Source organism: Bicyclus anynana, chromosome 17 (assembly GCF_947172395.1).
Source record: "Bicyclus anynana chromosome 17, ilBicAnyn1.1, whole genome shotgun sequence".
Classification (NCBI taxonomy): domain Eukaryota; kingdom Metazoa; phylum Arthropoda; class Insecta; order Lepidoptera; family Nymphalidae; genus Bicyclus; species Bicyclus anynana.
The window spans coordinates 13697853-13724900 of NC_069099.1; the positions used below are offsets into that span (position 1 = coordinate 13697853).

Below are 27048 nucleotides of genomic sequence, written 5' to 3' on the forward strand. Positions count from 1 at the left end.
AAAGTCCCCATCAATCCCCCTTGTGCAAAAAAAAATATTCATCGTGAAAGTTTGCAAAAATAGGTTTTTCGCGTAATTCAGCTAAACGGTGAGTTTTACAACAAAAATAGTTCAGACAAAAATTGTAGATCATTCGATTCTCTGTAAAAAATATATCCACACTATTTTTCATAATTATTGCCATTTCAATAGTACCTTAAACTTAAACTAAACTTAAACTCTACTCTACTCTACTCTTAATGACTGTCGAGTAAACTTTCATAGCAATTTTTAGCTCTATGGGAAATATTGTAACCTTATTTGACAGGATTAACAATTGTATATGACAACTGTTGTAATACTAGTAAATTTTGCACATGCTCTGAGTTCTGATGACAATACATGACTAGCTAAGAAACGTCATTACAAATCCAATATGGTGGCCTCTCCAAGATGGCGAACTGGCTGTTTGAAATCCACCCCCATGATATGGATATGAAAGGGTCTGCTGTCAGGAATACGAAAGAAATAGTCACTTGACTTAAATCCAATATTTGTAGTTTTTAGTGCGTGCTAAAAGCGTGTTTTTAGTTTTTTAAACTATTTAAGGTTATTTAAACCTAAAACCAATCGGAGTCAATTAATTATACAGTAAGTGTTCTGACAACACCTTTCATCAACCTAACAAAGGTGGATGAAGGTTACTTAGAAGTTACATAACAACATACATTTGTTGTGTAAAAAGATCCCGATTTCATAGAAAACATACATGGTCACACTAGTCATCCCCCACACTCGGAGGGGGTTTTCAGAGGGGCGATGGATTTATCAATAATTGTCCTCCCTCGTAATTGCGTTTGCCTTTTATAAACAACTAGCGGACGCCCGCGACTTCGTCCGCGTAAATTTCGATGTCAACTTTACTACTACCCCTACCCTACCCTACCACTACCCCAACCCTACCCTACCCAACCCCTACATCTACCCTACCCCTACCCTACCCCAAACCTACCCCTACCCCTACCTTACCTACACCCTACACCCATCCTACCCCTACCCTCCCCGTACCCTATCCCTTTCCTACCCCTATCCCACCCGTACCCCTAACCACTTCCCTATCCTACCCGTACCTCTACCCTACCACTACCCTACCTCTACCCCTACCTTACCACTACCCTAAACCCGGCCCTAAACCTACCCTACCCCTACACTTCCCCTACGCTTCCCTACCCGTACCCTACCCTACCCTGTAACTCTCTCTATCTTACTCCTACCCTTAGCAAAATCGGTCCAGTCCTTCGAGAGTGGTGGTATGACCAAGAGAAATAGAGACTTCTATGCTAATAATATAAAGAGGTAAAGTTCGTGTGGTTGTAGGAGGTAATCTCTGGATCTACTGGACCGATTTAGAAAATTGTTTTACCAATAGAAAGCTAAGTTATTTGCGAGTGTCATATGCTATGTTTGATCCCCATATTCACACGGGAACGGGAACTACGTAAATGAAAGCGCCGGGCGTCATATAGCGGAATTTCTGCGACTTTTAGAAATTTTGTATTATCTCCGAAACTATTTAAGTAATTAACATACTGTAAAGGGCAAATCTTATCTCCATAATATCCTTGTGATTATTGAATCATTTATTTTAATAAGGATTAATGTTTAGTTGTATAAATAATGACATAAACCTAAGTATATAAAATTAATAATTTTTAAAACACAAAAGGTACTATATCTGCTAATATATAGAAGATAGATATATGGCGTCGCGGACTTTTTTGTAGAACTTTTAAAGATACATAAAGTCTCCATACATTAATTTCAATTTTTCACAATGGTTAAGGCAGCGCATGCGAATAAGTCTATTTAAAAGGTTTTTAGTCCGACCTGTATGACAAAAACTGGGATAACTTGGGTAATATATATGATACCAATATAAAATATAGCCTATAGCACTCCCCGATAATGTAGCATTCTACTGGTGAAAGAATTTTTGAAATCGGACCAGTACTTCCGAAGATTACCCCATTTAAAAAATGTGACAAACTTACAAACTTACAAACTTTACCTCTTTATAATATTAGTATAGACTAGCGGACGCCCGCGACTTCGTCCGCGTAAATTTCGATGTCAACTTTACTACTACCCCTACCCTACCCTACCACTACCCCAACCCTACCCTACCCAACCCCTACATCTACCCTACCCCTACCCTACCCCAAACCTACCCCTACCCCTACCTTACCTACACCCTACACCCATCCTACCCCTACCCTCCCCGTACCCTATCCCTTTCCTACCCCTATCCCACCCGTACCCCTAACCACTTCCCTATCCTACCCGTACCTCTACCCTACCACTACCCTACCTCTACCCCTACCCTACCACTACCCTAAACCCGGCCCTAAACCTACCCTACCCCTACACTTCCCCTACGCTTCCCTACCCGTACCCTACCCTACCCTGTAACTCTCTCTATCTTACTCCTACCCTTAGCAAAATCGGTCCAGTCCTTCGAGAGTGGTGGTATGACCAAGAGAAATAGAGACTTCTATGCTAATAATATAAAGAGGTAAAGTTCGTGTGGTTGTAGGAGGTAATCTCTGGATCTACTGGACCGATTTAGAAAATTGTTTTACCAATAGAAAGCTAAGTTATTTGCGAGTGTCATATGCTATGTTTGATCCCCATATTCACACGGGAACGGGAACTACGTAAATGAAAGCGCCGGGCGTCATATAGCGGAATTTCTGCGACTTTTAGAAATTTTGTATTATCTCCGAAACTATTTAAGTAATTAACATACTGTAAAGGGCAAATCTTATCTCCATAATATCCTTGTGATTATTGAATCATTTATTTTAATAAGGATTAATGTTTAGTTGTATAAATAATGACATAAACCTAAGTATATAAAATTAATAATTTTTAAAACACAAAAGGTACTATATCTGCTAATATATAGAAGATAGATATATGGCGTCGCGGACTTTTTTGTAGAACTTTTAAAGATACATAAAGTCTCCATACATTAATTTCAATTTTTCACAATGGTTAAGGCAGCGCATGCGAATAAGTCTATTTAAAAGGTTTTTAGTCCGACCTGTATGACAAAAACTGGGATAACTTGGGTAATATATATGATACCAATATAAAATATAGCCTATAGCACTCCCCGATAATGTAGCATTCTACTGGTGAAAGAATTTTTGAAATCGGACCAGTACTTCCGAAGATTACCCCATTTAAAAAATGTGACAAACTTACAAACTTACAAACTTTACCTCTTTATAATATTAGTATAGATGTGATTTGTTAAGATGAGACGCATTTCACTACATCGACCGATTATTGGGTATCTATTAAATTTGCATACAGAAAATACATACCCACCTAACATAAAGCATTTGCGCACGTTGTTCTATACAAAGTTGTTATAAAGGCAATCTCGGTGAAGTTTTGATAAAGCGGAGAATAAACAACGTATAAAGTACCTACATAACTAACGTCGTTGTCTAATTAGGTGGATAGTAATTAGACCGTAAGTCCTTTACATAACTTAAGAAGCCCCGTCTATTCGTATGTCTAATAATAATAATATTATAAAGAGGTAAAGTTTGTGGTGTGGTAATCTCTAGATCTACTAAACCAATTTCAAAAATTCTTTTATCCCTAGAAAGCCATGTTATATGTTAGTGTCATAATCTATATTTTATCTCCGCACTCTCACGGAAACGGGAACTACGCTTTTGAAACCGCAGAGCGTCGGTTAGAATTACATAAATGTAAACAAATAAACAAAGCAGAGGCTTTAAACCTAAATTATCATAACGACGACTTTCAGGACGCTCGCAAGATAATACAGCCTTACGGCGATTTTAAGGCGACCATACGGTGACTGTACGACGAGCGTACGGCGTCGTAAACTCGACCGTAACAAGCTGATACGGCTTGATGTACCGCGATATCCGGCAATGTACCAATTTGTTTAGGAGATAAAATGTTTTACTTGCTTGGTTACATTTTGAGGCTCCTTAAAACTTAAACTGTTTCTTATTTCACTAACCTATGTTAGTTATTACTTTACAGGCCAGTAAATCGTTTAACGGGATGCTAGTCTTCTTAAAAAAAATAAACAAAGAAAAGGAATAACATAACGACGACCTTCAGAACGCTCGCAAGATAATACGGTTATACGGCGACCATACGGTGACTGTACGACGAGCGTACGGCGTCGTAAACTCGACCGTAACAAGCTGATACGGCTTGATGTACCGCGATATCCGGCAATGTACCAATTTGTTTAAGAGATAAAATGTTTAACTTACTTAGTTATTTAGGCTCCCTCAAACTTAAACTTTTAAGACCTAATTTAACTTACGGTCTGTTAGTTACTTTCATCATCATCATCATCATATCAGCCGATGGACGTCCACTGCAGGACATAGGCCTTTTGTAGGGACTTCCAAACATCACGATACTGAGCCACCTGCATCCAGCGAATCCCTGCGACTCGCTTGATGTCGTCAGTCCACCTGGTGGGGGGTCGGCCAACACTGCGCTTACTAATGCGGGGTCGCCATTCTACTTACTAGCTAGTTACTTTACAGACCGGTAAATCGTTTACCGGTATGTTAGTGTTAAAATGTGAAAAGCAATTGTTTTATGATTAAAGTGGTTTTCAGATAACATGGGTAAGGTGACAGTTTTCATTCTTGAAAGTTTGCCGCGATTCACGATAATAGTACCTACGTATTATGAATTTCTTAAGGAATCTGTCACCTGAGAAACCTGAAAAACACTTTAGTAAAAAAACACACAGACTACCTCCTTGGTCCACTGGTTAGCATGCGTGGCTATGGATCACGCGTTCTACGAGTAGGTTCGAGGCCTGGGTTGTAACAGCTCGCAGTTGAATAAGTACACCCCCGTGCTTCGGGGAGCACGTTTCACAGTTACGAAGTCTAAAAACGATTTTAACCGGGTTATTATCGTCAACGTAGTGTCCGTTAAAAGAGACTAAAATTATCACCCTAAACCCAGCAACTGACATGGGAGCAGCTTAGGGTCAAATAGCCATATATTTCCTCTCCTATAAGAAGACAGACTTGCTCTTGGGTCATTAGAAAAAATAGTGGGTCATTGGAAATCGGAAAACTATATTTTAAAAAAATAACAAACTCTGCAGGCTTATTTATTTAATTGAGCCACAAGAAAATAATTTGTGGCTTAAGCTTAGACTAGCCCAAACGTAAGTCATTTCTGCGACTATGTGAGCATAAGAGCTAAACTTCGCCGACACGCACACAATCGTACTTATCATAGCGTAGTGATGCATCAAGGGCTCCCATTTCGGGGCACTTCAAACGGTCTACGAATCCTGCGACTACACACTATGTGTTATAAATCTGTGGGCTTCATTGTGAAATGAAGTAAATACTTACTTTACTTTTACATGAATTTAGTCGCCAGCCAGTCGGGACTCCGCTAAAAGCTATTGAACCATGTAGTCAACAGCAGGAGGCCTGAACGTATTACCTAATATTATGAAATACATAAATATTTTGTTAACGGATGAAAAATGAGAAAACAAATATGACAAAATATATTTTTTCTGTGAACTAAATAATGATAGGGGCCTTTATTCAGAATTTGTCTTAATGTCTTTTAGGACAAAGGCCACCTGCAAGCTTTTCCAAAATTCTCAATCCCTTGCAGATTTTGCCCACTGTCCAGATTTTGCCCATTTACCACGTCCTACCCGTCTTATTTCGTCTGCCCACATCTGTTTCGCCCTTCTTTCTTCTCTGTGAACTAAATACCAAATGTAAAGAAGATTTTCATCGGAAAATCTACATTTACGTACCTATTCATATACGCAGTTACTTTGTTATCTTTCGGAAAGGGCTCACAAAAGGTACTTAAGCACTCCAATTTACCGACGTAAGGATGCCTGGGTTCTAACAAAGTTTTCCGATACGCAGTTTCATTACATTACCTACGAGTATCTTTTAAGCCATTTTAGATCATGATGAAACAAAGCTTTATTTTTTGTTGTTGACTATGAAAAATGTTGTTTATGAAAATTTTAAAGTAAAAATCTACTAATAGAAAGCTACATCCCTGGTATCCGGGGGTAATATAGACCATATGGGAATATGGGGTCAATACGCGGATGAAACCGAGAGGTTGTGATAAAGTAATAATATCCTAATCTATAAACTAATATCATAAAACATAAAAGTTTGTATGGATGTATGTTACTTTTAACGCCGCACCTAGTACTTAAACCTATTTAGCTGAGATTTAAAAAGGAAGATAGATAATACCCTGGATTAACACATAGCTAACTTCTCTCTGCCCCGAAAAGTTGTTATTCTTTAACGCCGCGATTACTTAACCGATTTAGCTGAATTTTGTACTGAAACAGATTATATCCTGGATTAACACATAACTTGTCCCAAAGAAAGCATGGTTCCTGCGAGATTTGCAAAAACTGATTGTAATGATTTTATGAACTCTTTCACATGTAAACAACTGTCTGGATTTCAGAGTTATTTAAAAAAATAGTGGACATCGTTTACGTAAACGAAGTCGCGGGTATAGAAGTTAAGAATATAAGCCAGAGTTTTGAAAGTCATGAATTTTAATATTTCCGCAGTTATGAAAATGAGAAGAACGCCCTGGTGGTGTCAGTGGTATCGTGTCAGGGGCTGCCCGGTCGCGAGCCCGCCGGCCCGGACCCCTACGTCAAGCTGCAACTGCTGCCGGACAAGCAGCACAAAGTCAAGACCCGGTAAGCAGCATTACATTATTCTAACAATACATTCATAGAACGAACAAAACACCCTGGTGGTGTCGAGTCAGGGGCAGCCCGCCGGCCCGGACCCTTACGTCAAGCTGCAGCTGCTGCCGGACAAGCAGCACAAAGTCAAGACCCGGTAAGCAACACTATAATCATCAACATCTTCATTATCAGCCGGTGGACGTCCACAGCTAGACATAGGACTTCAGAACACCTCGGTCTTGAGCCGCTTGCATCCAGCGGTTAGCGCATTCCAGCACTTTAGGACCTCAACGTCCATTATTATTAGCTCTTAGAACTACATATCTGCCTCTCCTATTGCCATTACACGATGAGTTAGGCATGTCGATGACTTAAGTTCTTCTATGTAGATCCCTTTCTGATTTTGCGTAGATACTCTAAGCATAGCTCATTCCATCGCTCGCTGAGCAGTCACTCATGTCATAAGAAGGACCTTATAAGAAGGCTCAGGACGCTGAATCTTCGTAAAAGGCGCATAGTTAGCGACTAAGTCTCGGATCTCTATGTCATGTTAACAAACTCTGGGTCTTTGGTCTCTTGGCACTGAAAAATTAAGCACTCTAATACCAAAGACATCCAAATACAACGGACTTCCTGGAGTAGATTGATTATATCTATTTCTATCTAGTGTTTACTTAAGAATTAAATATTTATTGTTTGTATTGTAGAGTTGTGCGCAAGACCCGCTGCCCCGTGTACGATGAAGACTTCACGTTCTACGGCATCGCGCCGCATCAGATCTCCGCCATCACTCTGCACTTCGTCGTCTTGAGCTTTGATAGGTAAGCACAATACTTAGTACGTAATTGAAAACTTATATACTAGTAGTGTAAATAATTTGGGTTAGATGTTTTGGGCACGAGAGGATGAATAAAAGGGAATAACGCAAGTGTAAGTGGAGATGATGGAGAGGAAGGACGTTCTGCTAGACCAAATCAAGGAGATTGTCAATCAAAAGGCCAGGTCAAGAATAACTTAAACTTGTATGAAGGGTTTGATGAGAATGGAAGAAGAAAAGATGATATGCAAGGGTCATAGAAATCCAAGGATATGTATATCTGTGAGAATAATCTTTATGATATATATGTATATTCATTACGATAAAACGGCAGCAAATTCTTATGCGGTCTTGGTCTAGCTAGCTTCCTTTATAATGGCAGGCAAACGAATTTATTTTTACAAAAGTGAGTGGAAAGAAGTTAGCAGATACTTTTAGAGGACATCACCATAATAATTCTGTGCCTTTTATCTACAGATACTCTCGCGATGAGATAATCGGTGAAGTGGTGTCTCCGCTGTCGACACTGCAGCTGCACAGCGGCGAGGCCATGGCGCTCTGCAGGGAGATACAGCCTCGCAGCCTCAAGGTAAGGAGACGACAAGTTAAAGAGTCCTGTCAAATTCATTATCGTTAATTTTCGGTCTAGTATTCACCCTTTTACAGAAAGAACAGAACTACGAAACATGATTGCAGTAATCTGCATACTTACGTTGCTGGTGTCCCATACGAAGCGTTATGTTTCTTCGTTAATTTCATTGCGAAGTTGAAATGCTCTTCTGCCTTCCATTTGCCCTAGCACCTACACCAAAGGTATCTTCAAGTCAAAAGTGAATAGGCACCTTCTAGTCAAGCACATTCTACCTTAGGCTGTATTTATTACCATCAGCATGATTGCAGTCAAACGCTGGCCTACACAATGTAAGAAAGTGCGCTTTTTTGACAATTTAGTCAAATTTTACTGCAATCTCTGATGTTGACTGATGATGTCTCCTCTATCAGTTTCTACGTGACATCGTACTGCTGATGATGATTTGATGTAGCCTCAATACAAGGTAAGGAACTCAAGGAGACAATAGGACAAATTAAAGAGTCCTGTCAAACGTTATCGTCAACCTGCATTGGATTATCGTGGTGCTCTATACTGCAAATCTGTAATTTCTTATAGCGTAGGAGAGAGCTGATGTCAATTTGCTGTTGTTGTTGACAGATGCGCAGCGTGGGTCGCGGCGAGGTTCTGGTGTCGCTGTGCTGGCAGCCCGCCGCGGCGCGCCTCACCGTGGTGCTGCTGAAGGCGCGCAACCTGCCCAAGATGGACGTCACCGGCCTCGCTGACCCGTACGCGTTCATTGCTCTAGTCTAACATAACTTTACTTTATAGGGGAGCCCTCGGATGAGACGCCAATAAATGTGCTGTAGAATTCTGCCCACCGCGTCGATAAACGTGACAAGCAGATTTCACAGACTAAAAAGGTTGAGTTCCAAGGGACTAAGGGTTACAGAAATCTATCTATCTATCTATCTATACTATAATAAAAGAGTAGAAATCGAGTGTCTGTACTTTGCCCAAATTTAACTAAAATCAAGTTAGGGCGATTAGAAATGAGCAATAGAATACAAAAATATTTTTTTTAATTTTCTTGTCTGTCTGTCTGTCTGTCCTTCTGTCTGTATGTTCGCGCTATTCTCTGGTTCTACTGAACGGATTTTGATGTGGTTTTCACAAATAGATTAAGCAAAGTTCAGGGCAACATATAGGCTTTGTTTCATTAAGATCGGACAGATGAAAAAAAAGTTATCTTGAAAAAACCGGATTGCTCAAATTGATTCGCAGGCGTTATTTGGAGAAACGAGTTTTTCACTAAAACTGTGTAAAATCGATATTGAGGCACATATTCTATACTCAACTGACCAATTTGTTTGTTTATTTGGTTGAACGCGCCAAGCTAATCATAGGAACTACTTGAAAGTTCAGATTTAAATTGGATAATTCTTTTTGTGTTTAAATAGTCACATTATCTGCTTTTTATCGTAAAATGGTATGCAAGTTTTATTATCTATTCTATTTTATTATCTATGCTATACTATATTCTTCTATATCTATACTATAATAAATCTATCTATCTATCTATCTATCTATCTTCTATCTTCTATCTATCTATCTATCTATACTATAATAAAAGAGTAGAAATCGAGTGTCTGTACTTTGGCCAAATTTAACTAAAATCAAGTTAGGGCGATTAGAAAAGAGCAATAGAATACAAAAATATTTTTTTTAAGTTTCTTGTCTGTCTGTCTGTCTGTCCTTCTGTCTGTATGTTCGCGCTATTCTCTGGTTCTACTGAACGGATTTTAATGCAGATTTCACAAATAGATTAAGCAAAGTTCAGGGCAACATATAGGCTTTGTTTCATTAAGATCGGACAGATAGAAAAAAAGTTATCTTGAAAAAACCGGATTGCTCAAATTGATTCGCAGGCGTTATTTGGAGAAACGAGTTTTCCACTAAAACTGTGTAATATCGATATTGAGGCACATATTCTATACTCAACTGACCAATTTGATTGTTTATTTGGTTGAACGCGCCAAGCTAATCATAGGAACTACTTGAAAGTTCAGGTTCAAATTGGATAATTCTTTTTGTGTTTAAATAGTCACATTGTCTGCTTTTTATCGTATAATGGTATGCAAGTTTTTTTACTGTTTCAAGCAATAACTTCATATTAGATTGACCTAAAAGGAGATCATTCATTTTGGGCCTTTATGAAAGTGCCGGCCAACAAACAAAAATAGCACGAATTTGGCGCAATAGCTAATCTATACTTCTGTCAAATTCTGTACATTCTGTACATAGAAGATATTTTAAAAGTTTTTATTAGAGGGCATTATACAATCGATACAAAATATTATTTTGATTTCTTGTCTGTCTGTCTGTCCGTATTTTTTGTTGACCGGGCATCACGCTGAAACTAATGAATGAATTCAAATGAAACTTAGCACAGTATGAGAATATAATACGGTGCAGGATAAAGTATACTTTTTATAACGAAAATAAAATGTGAAGGCGGTGAAATAGGGCTTAAAAGTTTGTATGAAAAGTCCTCCTTTTTTCCTGGTCAATTTACCCAAGAACAAAAAACGCTCGGCCTTTGGCCGCGCACTTTATTATAGACCGGCCTTCGGCCGGGAGCTTATGATAGGGCCTCCGACCGTGGTTACGGCTGGGTATTTTACCCAAGCACAAAAAACGGAACGCGCGGCCTTCGGCCGCGCACTGTGTTGTGGCCCGCCCTTCGGCCGGGAGTATATGATACAGCCTTCGACCGTGCCTACGGCTGGGTATTTTACCCAAACAAAAAAGAAGCGCGGCCTTCGGCCGGGGGTTTGTGATATGGCCTCTGATCGTGGCTACGGCTGGGCATTTTACCGATGCACAAAAAACGAAAACGCGCGGCCTACGGCCGCGCACTGTTTTGTAGCCGGCCTTCGGCCAGGAGTTTGTGATAGGGCCTCCGACCGTGGCTAAGGTTGGGCATTTTACCCAAGCACAAAACACGGAACGCGCGGCCTTCGGCTGGGGGTTTGTGATATGGCCTCTGATCGTCACTACGGCTGGGCGTTTTACCGATGCACAAAAAACGGAAAGCGCGGCCTTCGGCCGCGCACTTTATACTACGGCTGGGCATTTTACCGATGCACAAAAAACGGAACGCGCGGCCTTCGGCCGCGCACTTTATTTTCCAACGGCCTTCGGCCGGGGGGTTTTTGATATGGCCTCTAATCGTGGCTACGGCTGGGCATTTTACCGATGCACAAAAAACGGAACGCGCGACCTTCGGCCGCGCTCTTTATTGTACACCGGCCTTCGGCCGGGGGTTTGTGATATGGCCTCTGTTCGTGGCTACGGCTGGACATTTTATCGATGCACAAAAAACGGAACGCGCGGCCTTCGGCCGCGCACTTTATTGTACACCGGCCTTCGGCCGGGGGTTAGTGATATGGCCTCTGATCGTCACTACGGCTGGGCATTTTACCGATGCACAGAAAACGGAACGCGCGGCCTTCGGCCGCGCACTTTATTAACCAACGGCCTTCGGCCGGGGGTTTGTGATATGGCCTCTGATCTTGGCTAGGGCTGGGTATTTTACCGATGCACAAAACACGGAACGCACTGTTTTGTAGTACGGCCTTCGGCCGGGAGTTTGTAATAGGGCCTCCGACCATGGCTATGGCTGGGCATTTCACCCAAGCGAAAAAAACGCGCGACCTTCGGCTGGGCACTTTATTGTACACCGGCCTTCGGCCGGGGGTTTGTAATAGGGCCTCCGACCGTGGCTAAGGCTGGGCAATTTACCCAAGCACAAAAAACTTCGGCCGGGGGCTTATGATGGGACTACCGACCGTGGCATTTTACCCAAGCAAAAAAAAGCGCACTTTATTGTATAGGGGTTATGATTTTGTATTTTTCATATATAAAAAATTCGAAAATGTAAATAGAAGGGGCTAAGGGTTCGAAAATGTACATCGATTTTCACGCGGACGAAGTCGCGGGCATCTGCTAGTATATCAATATGGGAAGAATAAATTTGTCTATATTTGTCTGTTGCCTGTATAGGTCGGTTCTACGCCTGATCTCTTTCCGGTTGTGTCGGTTTTCCATCCCATCTAACCCGTATAATATTGTTAAATTACTCAAAGAAAGAATAATTAGATAAATGAATTTTTTTACTTGTACTAGTCTTGGATACCGTATATTCGAGACCGGGCCACATAGAACATTTTGAGCACGCGTCAATATTTGTGTTTTCTGGTAGTAATAATTACAGAATCACACCAAACATACGTCTGCTAACCCGTATTGAAATAGCGTAGTCAATCTATACCCCTTCTTTTTAAAGAGAAAGACGAAAGTAGGCGGATAATATTTTAATCATGACTATTTATTCGTAAAACTTGACTTATAAGGATGTGCTTATCAGTCAATTATTTGCATTTCCAGATACGTGAAGATGTACCTGTTGTACAACGGGCAGCGCATCGCAAAGAAGAAGACGCACGTGAAGAAGCGAACCCTGAACCCGGTGTTCAACGAGTCCTTCGTGTTTGAAGTGCCAGCCGCGCCCAACGCCTCGCTCGACCACGTGTCTCTGGAGCTACTTGTACTGGACTGGGATCGCGTCACCAAGAATGAGGTAAGATCTCGTAAAGAATGAGGTAAGATCTCGCCAAGAATGAGGTGAGATGAGGTATCTCATCTACCTCATCGTTAGTGTCTAAAGTGCAGACTACGTTTAATGTTCGACGTGTCTCTGGAGTTACTCGTGCTGGACATGGTTCGTGACACCAAGAATGAGGTAAGATCTCGCCAAGAATGAGGGGAGATGAGGTATCTCATCTACCTCATCGTTAGTGTCTAAAGTGCAGACTACGTTTAATGTTCGACGTGTCTCTGGAGTTACTCGTGCTGGACATGGTTCGTGACACCAAGAATGAAGTAAGATCTATAATCTACATCATCTACGTCATACGTATCATGTGTACAAAGTATCGGCCGCCAACGCTTCGTTCGACCACGTGTTTCTGGAGCTGCTCGTGCTGGGCTGGCATCGCGTCACCAAGAATCATCCACGTCATCATTTGTATACAAATTATGAGTACATCTAACTAAAAATGAAGTAAGATCTCGCCAAAACGAGATAATATTCTGCGAAAAATCTGCAGACTACACTTTATGTTTCTATCAACCACATATCTATGGAGTCATTCGTGCAATTGAAATTGCGTCTCCAATAATGAGGTAAGAGCTACTTCGTTAATTATTTAGTGTTGTTAAAAATGCTTAAATTCTGATTCAACAAAAGTGTTACTGGAGGAAACCAGGACTATAAAGTCTGAAAGTATCAGGAACTCTTCTCAGAAGAGAGGATCTCTATTGGTGATTCGTAACATTGTTATCCTGTGTCTCCAGGTGATTGGCCGCCTGGAGCTAGGCGCAGAAGGCACCGGCAGCGCGCGACACCACTGGCGCGAGGTGCAGTCCGCTCCGCGCCGCCAGATCGCCGACTGGCACAAACTGAAGGAGTGAGCCGAACTAATTCCCACTTCGCCCGTGCCCATCCCTACGCGCCCTCCCCCCGCTCACACAAGGTACCCCCTCGCGCTGCGGCCCTCGACACTACCTTTGATCTTCTCCAAGTACTTGGGCCCGTCTAACGTGGTGGCATAACTCATGAATTTTATTTTTTGCAACTTGCATCTGCTAGTGTCCACATAAAGGCTACACTAAAACTGCATACTATTTCATATTCAGCATGCGTACAAAGATGTCTATATCTCAACGAGAGAGTGACTTATTGTGTTACCTCATGTTAGTTAACAGGGTTGCACTCGTCATCGAAGCTAATCTCGTTAGCTTGTTAAGATAACATGGTTAACTTCATAACCATGTGTTAGTCAACTAACATTGTATTAGTAGTGATGACACGAGACAATGGATAGGTTACTAGTGCAAAATTGCGGTTTTAGTGCATTTGCTATCACTGCATAGAAACCAAATGTTGTGCATTCATCTGAAATTCATACTGAATACACGCGATCTGCTCAGTTGGTTTGCAAATTTTGATGCAGTACGATAACGTCACAACAATTGCATGCCAACATAATTTTTGCAACTGCAAAAATGGTGTCGAAATATGATGTTCAGTTTTATTGCAGTCCATGTGTAGACACATTAAGTACTGGATCCACATCGCACAAGCAAGAAGAAAATCAGCAGAATGAATTTCTTTGAAGCATTGCTCCCTATATTGCAAAATGATCGTTATTGACAGTTGCTCGCTCGATGTGGAACCAGTAAGCCCTGTCGATCAATGCATTAACACTTCAGAAATGTATTTTCGTGTTTCCGTTATATAACATTGTTAGGAAAAATGATTGACGACGGTTTGTGGATAGTATCTCTGCAAAATAATGCAAGTGTGAAAAGTAACGCGATGATAGTGATATGTACTGTATGACTCGTTTATTGCATTTAGCTCACTATAATATTATATATTTTTTGGGTATTCAAAGAAGTATTGTTACAGTATAAATATCTGTGAAATATTTATTATACTTTAAACAATTTCACTATTTTTATTAATTAATTAATGAATTAATTAATTAATAATTATAGAAATTGTTTGACGTTCCAAACAATAATTAGAATTCCATCAAAAAAATCTACAAAAATTCGAAAGTAAAGTGACCTAAATCAAAATTAATGGATATTTCTTATCTGTACTTACTTTTTTTGAATTTTAATATCGTATATTTTATTGGTCATATCAACATTACAACATTTTACATGGCACTATCATCTCATCATTATAAATGGAGGCGAAAAAATCGGGTAAGTGGGAATTTAAGTTAGCCAAAGTCCAGAAACAAGTAAACGGTTTCTTTAGCAGTAATTTAAAATTTAAAAATGTAGTGATATTTTGTATTAGATAGATGAAATTTATTTCGTTACCAATTAGAACGTTTTGGATCTCATAGTTTATTCAATGAGCCCTATATTTTTTTTCATGTTTTTGAAAACGCACATTTTGTAATGTCCGTTGATTGTGTCACAAAAAATTAGATTCTTAAGAATAATAAATCAAATGAATTAGACAATATTTATCTTTACTCCTTTGGTACTTTCTAAAGATTGCATTACTTAATGCTACTACGTCAGAAATTTTCAAATCACAGCATGACGTATGAAACACAAATTTTTCAAATGAAGAATTTTACAAAATTATAGAGGTGTAATGAAAAATATTATGTACCTAATATAGTATACTTTAGATGGTTTTGAACAAGTCGGTACTATATTTTCAATGAATTAAAATTTAACATATCTAATTCTATGACACGGGACAACTAAAGTATTTATGACAGATTAAATTAGCTGTCTACTTAATGTTTCGGCTATTACTTAAAAAATTATAGCTTTTAAAAAGTTCAAAATAATAAATATGGGGGAATCCCTCTTTTATGTGTAAGGTTATATTTTGTTATAACATTTCTTTACTCCTTCCTGATTTTGATTCCTATTGCATTTAACAAGTTGATTTTTTCGTGTATTTATATAAATGTTATTAAATAAGACATCGATGTGTAATTTAATTATAATAATATATGGCTTAATATCTGAGACATTTATCATTTTATTTACCTTAAGATTTTGTTTTATTCAGCTTTAAAATAATTCGAGGTAAACTTGTTGAGAAGAAAAATTTATTTAAATAAAATGGTTTTCGTAAATTGATATTACAATGTTTTTATTATAGAATTTCTCGTAACGTTACAAATATTCAAATTAGTTGTAATTATCATTAAAGAATTATTTAATTTCAGTTTTCTAGTACGTATAAAATATGATAATATTTGTACCAACTAAAAAAAATCAATGTAAAATAAAGATCCTGAAAACTCATTTCTTTATATTAAGAGAACATTTATATAATTATTATTTTGTATAATTTGCGCAAATAATAGCAAAACTGATGTTATTCGGAATATGTAATACTCAAATTGAATACTTATTAGCTCTTAAAAAATTATGTACTTACACTTACAGTGTTAGGCTATAGGAAAAAAAATCTATTTTATACTAATTGTAGTGTTAAAATGTAACTTTAGAGTTAAAAGATATGTGTAACAGCTCACTCGACGAGGCTTCGAGCTTTGTAGTCACTTGTACCTTATAGTCGCGAATCCCATAGATGCTTGTAGGTATCTAGTTTCTTCTTAAACTTTGGCACAACATTTTTACTAAAACTGTTCTTTCCGTCAACTTTCATTGATATTCATGTTAAATTTTGCATTCTCAATTTACTTCTTTGATCTTAAACGTAATGTTATGTTTCGCATATTGGACAAAATATAAATAGAATGTACGTTTACATAAAATATACCACATCAATCAACCAAATGAAATGAAACTGTAAGACTAATCAATCCTGTTTTGTTGTACGTAATCCTTTCAGAATAGAGGACTTACAGATACTGAGGAACTATGTGAGATAATTTTATATAGAAGTAATGTTTCAAACACATCTTCATTGTAAAATTTGGAACAAAAATTTCATAAACAAAAAGGTATCACGATGGATATCTTGAATACATTTTTCTCTTTTTATAATTATTTCATAATTTATATGCTACTTTAATTTTTTTTTTAATAAATAAATATACTTAAACAATACACATCACTATCTAGCCCCAAAGTAAGCATACAGAGTAGCTTGTGTTATGGGTGCTAAGATAGTTGATATTATTATATTTATATTTATGATATTCACAATAACATCGATCGCTACTTCATGTTTGAGTAAGTACAATAAATAAATACTATTTATAAACTTACCTACCTTACTCAGTTAACTACGCTATTGTTTTTAATGATTTTAATTGTTTAAGTAATTACTGTATTATTGTACATTAGCGCACAACATTGCCCATTTCTACTCATGCTTTATGACGTCATGTCACTGTCATGATGACATTATGTTAATATGTTTAACTTTAATCGTAGACTTCTTTAATGTTACTCGTATTGTAGTGATAATAAGCATTGATGTTATTAAAATAGAAAATAACTGTCGTGAATTTTTATTTATGTGACAAAGTCATTATGATCCCTTTAAATCTTGCTTGCATAAATGTACCTACGTAATCATTAATCGTATGTTAAAATATTTAATTCAATATTGAAAATTGGAAATTGTAACATAATTAAAATTTGAAATATAATTTATTATTTTCTGTAAATACATTTCTTACTCACATACACCGGGGAAAGTGTAATTTAAATATTATTTTTAATTCAATTAAGTAGTTGTTAGAATTAAAGTTAGTATTAAAGTGAAAAAAATATATAAATGTACTAGAACTCTTAAAATATATTTCGAGATATGATATGGAGTCAGTAATAGGTATACAAATTCGTCATTTTTGTATAATAATATAATTTCTTATCTTGAAAAATAATACTCCATACTTTAACATTCCAAAAGAAGCTGTCATTGAAAGTTGACTTCTTTATTGAAAATATTGTGATTTTGAAAATATTGTATTACGAGAAAGTTTCCTTACAATATTGTTTGCTATACAAAGAAATATACCAAGTAAAAATCCCTTAATTGGTAGCTTTTCGCAAAAGGAAATTGCGTCCTGGAATACTACGTTAAACGTTGCGGTACCTTTGTGAAATATAATTTATCTTCCGTTGGAATAAACAAAGAGCATCCAACTATATCTAACTAAGATTGGACTGAAACGAAAGCGATACTAGTTAAAATAAATTAAATTAACTCCGATGGATTAATTTGAATGAGGATAAGATACTTTAAAATAATATTTTTAAGGTTTATTTTATATTTCATATCAATCAACCAATTCAGTTTCAAAAACAATATTTCAATATCGCAACATTTCGGATTAGGTCACTTTCATTATGACGATACGTTAATGTATTTTGTAAATATTCATCGAATCATAACGAATACGTTGTACTCTTTAGCGTTAAGATATTCTATGTGTAAACTGTAAACTTAAGTGAACACTTGTTTCTTTATTGTTTATCAACTCTGTAATATGATTTACAATTTGTAAATGTTTACGTATTAGATGCAACATTAAACGCAAATAAACAACAATTAAGCTACAAGTCACCGCATATGCTAAACTATGTTGCAGGAGGCAAACTATTAAACAATAGACAGTTCAACGCCATATCAGTGTCATTATATGGTCACAGAAGATAAAAGAAGAAATAATCACTTCAAGTTAGTTGAAACGTTGTTTACACTGCTGTATCTTATGTTAGGTTCTATTAAAGATGGCCACAAACCCCACAGTCGATACTCCGTAAATTTGGAAGTAGATAAATTAATTAAGCTATCCTCTTACAACTATTTAAATGTGATTAATTATTTGTTAGATTTTTAGACGTAAGTTTACTGTAATCAGCCAATAGCGTCAACGCAGAGAAACATTGACCAATCAGAGCAGAGAGAATGACGTTGTCAGTCGATGAGTTGGAGGGAAAGGAGATATGGTACAGAGAGGAAAAAAGAGAGATCGGTGTGAGGAAAAAGTCAATAATTATATGTAAAAGTGCATAAATACCCATGTATTATCATTGATTATTCTTATGTATTATAAATACAATAGATTATATGCGATAATTCTGGTGAAAAAGGCAGTTGTGTTTTTATTCCCGCTGACTCGGCTTATACTTATAAGATACAGCAGTGTAAACAACGTTTCAACTAAGTAGGTAGTAAGGCCCTGAGTAGATATTAGCCCATATTAGGGCCTGTAGCTGTGTGGCACATCGATTCTCTATCTACAAACGCTAACGCTCCGAAAATTAAAAAATGTATGGAAACGACATTGACAATCGAAGGACACGTGATCAAGTTGTCAATCGGATCTGTATACATTTTGTTACTTTTCGGAGTGTTAGCGTTTGTAGAAAGAAAATCGACATGCCACATGGCTACAGACCAGATCAGCCATAACCGTGATATTTTTAATTTATAAAGTAAACTAAAAGTTGACTTCTGCAATATGGTTTAGCTGTACAAAATATATTATGTATAAAATTATCGCATAAACAGAAGACAAAAACCTTGATGAAAACTATAATTTGGCAGAGGTAGATCGATTAATTTTTTTTTTGAGACAAATGCTCAAAAAGTTTGCCGGCACTTGTACAACTCAGGGATGAAATTCTTAGCATGAAGTACTTTAATGACATTGAAAGTTACTGATGCGACGCTTCGTGTCGTACTGCCTCGATAATGTATTCGTTTTTTAATTTTGTATTTGGAGCGGCTACGACACTATCTTATTCCGCTCTATTTGCGCTTTATTTGCGCTCTGTTTTTTTAATCTGTGGGTTGTTAATAACGACCAAATTAGTGAATAGGCCAGCTGTGGAGTGAGAGGGCTGTCTGTCTGTGCGATAATACATAATTGATATTGTAATCGATTGCAAAGTCCAGCACTTTTAGTAACGACATACATGCCGACACTTCACCGAAATATCAGATTTGTATACTAAGGGATTTTAGTAAATAAATTATTGACTGGTGCTTTCACTATAAATTGTACGTTTTATTTAATTTCCTTCTCTTTATCATCATTATTTTGTGATTTCTTCCTTTGTATGATCTCTCTATTGCAATAGTGATGAGGTTTTCAGAGAGGTCCTGGGTTCGATTTTCAGTTAGGGTCAGTTTATTTTATAGTCTACCCGGTCAAGCTTCGCTTTGACTAATGTGCGTTTCTTTCCCTACCTTTCCCTACTCCCACCCTACCCCTATCCTAATTTTTAGCTTTCTACCTGGAAAATTGCGGAACGCTTTATACACACTTCTAACCCACATTTTAGGGAAGTGGGAGGTTAGAAAGAGACAAAAAGTAGTCTACGTCACTCTCCATCTTTTCAACTAACACCACTTAAAAACTCAATTCGTCGCTCCGTTTTGCCGCGAAAGGTGGACAAAACTGACAGACACACACATTTTCACATTTATAATATTAAAAAGTACCTATGGATTTTCTAAATTGGCTCACGTTTGGTCTGGTGGTAGTATATAAGTAACGCCAAGAAATTTAGAGGTCCGGTACGATGCCGCATAGGTATCGTAGAATAAAATTGTGCCTCTTCCAAATAAATCCGTTTTCATCTTGGACTGAATCGTCATTTATCATCATGTGAGATCGCCGTCAAGGGTTTGTCAAACTTCTAATAAAAAAAAAATAAAAAAAGCTAACTACCTACTTATATCAGGTAGGTACAGCTAAAAGTAAAAAGTGTAACACGCATTTCTGTTTTTTTTTTTAGGATTTTATAAAATAAAAAAAACAAATTATGTTTTTATTTATCAATTGTATATTTGATATCAAATCTTAGTACATATAACACAGCTTAACAAACTTGAAAATAAGTTTACACTAACGTCCGTTTTCAACATCCCATCTATCTGTAATTCATCGGTAGATTGCGTTAGGTAGCTAATGCTAAAAAGCTATGATCTTTTGTTGACTAATATTATCTTCAGTCCTGGATTACCTTAAAAGCTATTTAAGAAATTGCTTAGTTTATCACGGCATATAAGCTATTTAAACAATTGCTTAAGGTATCACGTAGTGGCGTAGCGTGCCTTGGAGGGACCTTGTATCGACATTTGTTGGGTAAATTAAAGGGTAACTAATTCTCACAAAGAAAACGAGTTTTTTTGTACTTTTATCATTTTGTAAGTGAAAACTCTTCAGTTTTATTATGATTTTTTTTCCGGGAAGCACCAACTACACTTTACTAATTTTTGCTTTCACACGTAAGGGCCCTGTAGTCCAGGGGCCCCGTATCATTGATACGGCTGATACGACGGTAGCTACGCCGCTGGTACCACGTCTAGTCACCAGAGCCGACCAGGAAACGAAAAAACGAGCACACGAAAGTTAAAGCAATTTCAGCGTTTCAAATTATTAACACTTTTTTTTTAAATTATTTCTCTGTAGTTAATTTAAATATAGGGGGCCTGTGTGCCCCTCTATCTTTAATATACACTTCATATTGGAATTTACTTTTTTCGAACTTTTGTGAGCTCGTTTTTTTCTGGGTCGTCTCAGGCCCTAGACAATTGCTAAAATAGCTTATATCCAGGACATGATAATAAGGCAGTTTGACTAATAACCTTGCTACCAATATACCGCTGATAAATAGGATATAGAAATTCGGAGATAAATCATCACCACTACTCTTGAACGTCGACGTTCCATTGTGATTACAAATGATATATTGAGATCCGACGAACGATATACTGATATGAATACATTATGTTCATTAATTATAATGAAACTTGATGAGATATTTCATTTTTGCAAGGTGCAAAAACCCGATGTAAAGGTCATAGTACATGTATCAACTCGGAAAGGGATTGTAATCTTTCCCCTCTTTTGCCTCATCGTCAACTCGGTTACGGCTAGGCGCTACGCTTACAGCGTCACGGTAGTGTGCTATGACTAATAAAATTAAAATAAATTCCAACTTATTTAGTCAAAAAAACATACATACAGCCGAACGTAGAACCTCCTCCTTTTTGGAAGTCGGTTAAAAAGAAATTTTAACTTAATTTCTGTTTCGATCGGCCATGTTATAATAGGCTCACGCTGGAGATACGATTTGGTAGACTGAGAAAGATCTCAGTGTACCAACGATGATCATACGACAAAGGAGTTTTATGATTGACTTAAGAAGGTAGTGTATAATGTAGTTAGACTGGACTTCGTCGAAGCTAAGTCAGGTCGACCATTAACCTGTTCCAGGTAAACTCCATTAATGATTACTTTTTTAGTCGGTGTTAAAATGCGAACAGAGTGCACGACTTGAGTAAGTTTAAGTTACAATAAATTACCCGTTTTGAGGGAAAATATATCAAAATTATGTGTTTGATAGACGTGCCTTTGTGTCCAACTATTTAGTTTTTTTTTCAAAATTACTGTTGTTTTTTTAACAATGATTTTTTTTGCTCAGTGAAAAACAGACAATTCACACTTTTTATTTTAACATTGAAGATCCAATCTCCTGAGGAACCGATGTTTTTTAAACGTACAGTATATTGGAAGGTCGGTTGAGGATAACGTTTTTTTATTTATCGGTTTTAATCTGAGAATAGCAAAGTAATAAATTATATTCTTCACTGTTAACTTACTTAGATTAAATCATCAATTGTAACATTAAAAACACACATATATATGATATGACTACATCGTAAACGACATAATTAAGTTAACAATAAAATGTACAAACTGCGAATGCCATCGACAATCGTGCATTACAAGTCTAGATAAACTATAGTACGCGCTAATCTTCGAGTTCACTCTAATCCGAATGGTAGTGTGTGAATATGAAAACATCCCAACGGTGTTATAATAGCGTTTAGCGTTGGCGCAGACTATAGCTACCTGATTAAAAAATTATCAGACATGACGACCACGATGCTGACTAGCCATTTATATATTTCATTGTAACTCACGGCATTTTAAACGCCTAAACACATTTAAATATACACATAGAACATTGGAAAATAAGAAAACACATCGATATCAACGCTACTTAATTCTACCATTGTCATGACTTTAACGACTACTTCCAATGCTCTTGATATAGCATGTGCCTAACTTCAAGTACGCTCTGAAAACAAGGCGTATATCTGAAACATATTGCAGCGAGGCATACCTGCGTAGTTCTGCGAGAGTAGAGCAGACTAGAAGGCTGGCACAAACTATGACATATATGCAAATGTAAATACAAACTGGTCATCGTGTTTAAATAGTAAGACGCTTTTGTTTTACACATCAAGGCAAATGGAGCATATGATATTAGGTACATCAAATACTCATTTATGATAGTATACTATTAGATCGGCAGTAGAAACTTTTTACAAAGGTGTCTTTAATGTCATGGCTGATTCATCTTTCTCATCTAGTTTTTTGAAAATTTGCAAAGGCATAAGTATACGAGTAATTACTGATAACTTCCTTGAATAATAAAGAATAAGAGAAAGAAAGCAATGGGATAGACACACTGTTTTCGTGACATGGGCTGCGCGGTGGGTATACGACTAACAATGTGAGGAGTAAAAATGACAGGAGTTTTGGCCGAGAAGAGTCTACTCATGAGAATTTTCCAAAGTGCGAGGAGTAGGTCTGAAAATTATAATAATACTGTCGACCTTATGTAAATTCAGCTTACTAACCGACTGGCGTATAAAGCTTTTGATGCTTAATACGTCTTACCATGATACCAATACTGTGGAATACGGTACCTTGAAACTTTAGCCTGGCCACGGCATCGGGCGATACGAATGGCGCCGTACGTACGGCGACCGATGCGGTTTTGCGAGAATTTCTTAAGCCAAGAGCATTTTAGATGACAGGTATTATTTAGTAGTTACATTTCTTAAACTAGGTGTATTTAACACAGTGGTATTTTAATTTATCGAATTTATATCATGACTACTTAGTTATAACTGCCGATCTATTAATATGTCAATGACGACAAAGAATTCTAACATCAAATGTGAAAACACTTAGAATATGAAAACGACACACCTCAAGCTTATAAATTATGTATTCATATATCATATTGTCATTTTAATACATCTCTACACGGACGTTTCTTTGATATTATCTAGCTGATGACAATAAATTCAATGCAGCAGAAAAAGTTATTGGTCGTGTACTTGTGGGATTCTATCCTCAATTTGAATGTCACTCGAGGATTTTTCCGTTTAATTACTCAATTCGAATGTCGCTAAAGTAATATTTTTTATTTACTAGGTGTTTGTTCTTATCTTTTTAAATATTTGTAAAATAAAAATGTTCCTTAGTTTTAATTTTCATTGGACATTATAATATAAAATTTAATTTTATAATCCATTCGTGATTGGATCGTCTAATATGCATCTTACCTAGCTAGGTGGCAAGTATTGTGCAAAGTGTAAATTGTCGCTACTAATATAGATTTTCAAAAATAAACATTAAATTAATTAAGTTTTATTGCTAAAAAGAGAGATATGGTGTTAGTTCAGATATGTTTGAACTATTCTAATATAACAGGTTTGGTCCAAATTTATACGTTTTTATCAAACGTAGAATCTATTATTTAACCTTATTTTGTATCTTGATTTAGTAAAGAAAATAAATAAGTTTCGGAAAAATAGGCTTTCACTTTTTATAAGTAGGTGTAGATACGATAAGTTAGAAGAGTTCAATACAATATTAGTAGAAAGATTGATTATATTTAAGATTAATATAAACTATTTGACTGTGGTGCTTACAATATGACGCTATAATTGATCCTGATGTGAAGCAATAGTGTGATCTAACTTGGGGCGTGTTTGTCTATAAAATCTATATCCAATTTTGAAAAATGTAGCTTTTAAATTTTTGGTGTCTGAAAATTATACCTATTATTAGCTTATTTTCGCAGCATTTTTTGTTTAAATATCATAATAGTATATAAATAATATTAACGTTTGTTTAGCAGAGCGATTTTGATTAGAGCGTTGAGTCTCATGGCCCTACATAATAATCAAAAACTTATTATTCATTCAAACATAAAATTTAAAATATAATAGAGAAATTATACATAATATCGAGAATTATTTCTAAAATAAAATAATTATTGTCATAATTAAACGAACTTAATTACAATTAAACGTCACTTAGACAATTAAAAATAACTTATATTTAACAATTGCTTAATTAGTAATAATTTATTGTTTTGGTAACGGTCTATATATTGCCTTAACCACTAACTATTCAATGTACAAATAGTTTTGTCGTAATATTGACTACATTTTTGATATTTACAAATTGAAAATCAATTTATAGACGAACATAACACGAATAACACTGGCAAGGTTAAAATAGTTCATTAAAAATTGTCACGAAATCCATGACACGCTTAGGCGATTTTGATGTTAAAAATTTGTAATATTATAAAAAAATGATGTTAAAATTAAATAGCTTTTGCCATATTAATTTTTGAACGTAAGAAACTCTTCAATATGACCCAAATGAGTAGAAAAAAACTGTATTAATGTAAAAATAATTATGTTAATTTCCCAGCCCTCAAAGCGTGTCGCAGCAAAATTAAAAAGTAACTTTATACGCGACTATAATTACATTCATTTCATTCAAACTAATTAAACAAGATATTAGGAGCTTCGTAGTACATTGGCAAATATACGGCAAGTAGGTTTTTTAGTACTTTGTCTTATACCTTTTTCTTATTTAATCACATTAAATATATTCTAATTTGATTTTTACCTGGCAACTTCACACAAATTCGGCAATATTTATAAACATGGATTAAGATGTGTACGATGAAGTAAAATAAACTTTAAACAGTAGTGATTAGGTCCAATTTACTTTGAAGAAATGTTTTCTTGTTTGTCTCTTGAGTTACCAGGCAAAAATATACTTGTAGACACGATATAAAACAGGACACCAAATTCTAAATTGTACGTTTTTAAATTGTCTCATTTATAATATTTAAATACTTATCATTTATATAAAGCTTTGAATAACATTTACATAGGCATAATATCATACTCCTTCTAAAAGATTATTTTCCTCTTAAATTAGGGAAACAGGAAAGTTGGTAAACATATCGGTTGATAAACAGTGTCATAAGACTCATAAGTATATCTTTTTATACTTAAAAAGTTTTAAAATCATATATCTATATGTATAATATATGAGCAACTAAATGTTTGTACATAACAAAAATATCATAAACTAAACACGAAAATAAAATTAACGTTTATTTTTTTTTACTTTTACTTATATCAGTAAAGTACTAATAACATTGTATGCGGTTCAAATAGATTTAGTAAAGTTATTTTTTAATCTATTTATAGAAGTAAGTAAAGCAATGATTTTTTTACTGAGAAAGGACCAGAGATTCAGAAAAAACTGAATTACACAAAATAAAATTAGAAGAATATTAAACGAACAATATAAAAATTAAAATATAAATAAAATAATATACACTGAGTATTCGTAATAGTCTTGATAGTTGTCTAAGCCTTTAAAGTGCTTTTGGGGGTAATTACAAAAATCCGAAAAGCATTTTTTATTGTACACGTCTTTTGTCGTGTATTGAGACGCCTAAAGTAAGAAAGAACATTAAAATGCATTAATGTAATGCAATTTTTTTCTCACAGCATACAATATTAGCTGGATTTTAATTACTTACCCCAAAACACCCTTTCTCTAAACCATTTATTTTTAATTACAGAGAGCATAATATAAATATGGTAATAATAATAATAAACTTTAACTGTCAGTGCTTGTGATATGCATGCACGAAGCGATACTAATGAAACACGTGCAATAGTGGGTCATCTAAAAGTTCTTCATATCTTCATTGGAGATTATGACTTAAGTGATCCCATTGTCGAAGCGTAAGAGGCTTATGATACCGATTTAAGATGGTATATACGCACAGCTTTTGTATAGGACGGCACACTTTGTTTCATTTTGTCGGATTATAGCAGCCCCCTGTCTAACTCTTTCCGAAGCATCCTGCTGAGTTTGAGGACGTTCTCATCAATTTGTCCGGCGAACAAGGAGTCTAAGAGGTCGCCTCTTGAAGCAAGGCCAAATACTCCAGCCAATCTGGAGACAGATTTGTCTGAAAGATGTCGCTCTACCACCGATCTGAAAATGAGACATTTGCAAAATTTTACAATAATTTAAAAATGTATTACATATACCTTTTGGTTAATGATGATAAACTAAAATAGAAAAAATCAAGGTGCGTTTGGAAAACTCGTAAATTAATATATCCCTACTAATATCATGCCAAGATGTATCTGCTGAGTCTGGCTTACTATTTCTTCCGTTTTTTCAT

The 27048-nt window shown here is 36.1% G+C and overlaps 2 protein-coding genes across 2 annotated transcripts in view; one reads left to right on the forward strand and one right to left on the reverse strand.

Annotated features, from left to right (window-relative positions):
* Positions 1–19724, forward strand: part of LOC112049500 (synaptotagmin-4) — a 51463-nt gene extending 31739 nt beyond the window's left edge. Inside the window, exons 5-10 of the mRNA XM_024087384.2 lie at positions 6641–6775; positions 7474–7587; positions 8061–8172; positions 8794–8921; positions 12583–12775; positions 13552–19724. Coding sequence (XP_023943152.1) covers positions 6641–6775; positions 7474–7587; positions 8061–8172; positions 8794–8921; positions 12583–12775; positions 13552–13668 — 799 coding nt within the window. The 3' untranslated portion in view covers positions 13669–19724. The remainder of the gene's footprint in view (positions 1–6640; positions 6776–7473; positions 7588–8060; positions 8173–8793; positions 8922–12582; positions 12776–13551) is intronic.
* Positions 19725–20491: 767 nt separating this feature from the next.
* LOC112049489 (tumor necrosis factor, alpha-induced protein 8-like protein 2 A) overlaps positions 20492–27048 on the reverse strand; it is a 45649-nt gene continuing 39092 nt past the window's right edge. The window contains exon 6 of the mRNA XM_024087371.2: positions 20492–26855. Coding sequence (XP_023943139.1) covers positions 26684–26855 — 172 coding nt within the window. The 3' untranslated portion in view covers positions 20492–26683. The remainder of the gene's footprint in view (positions 26856–27048) is intronic.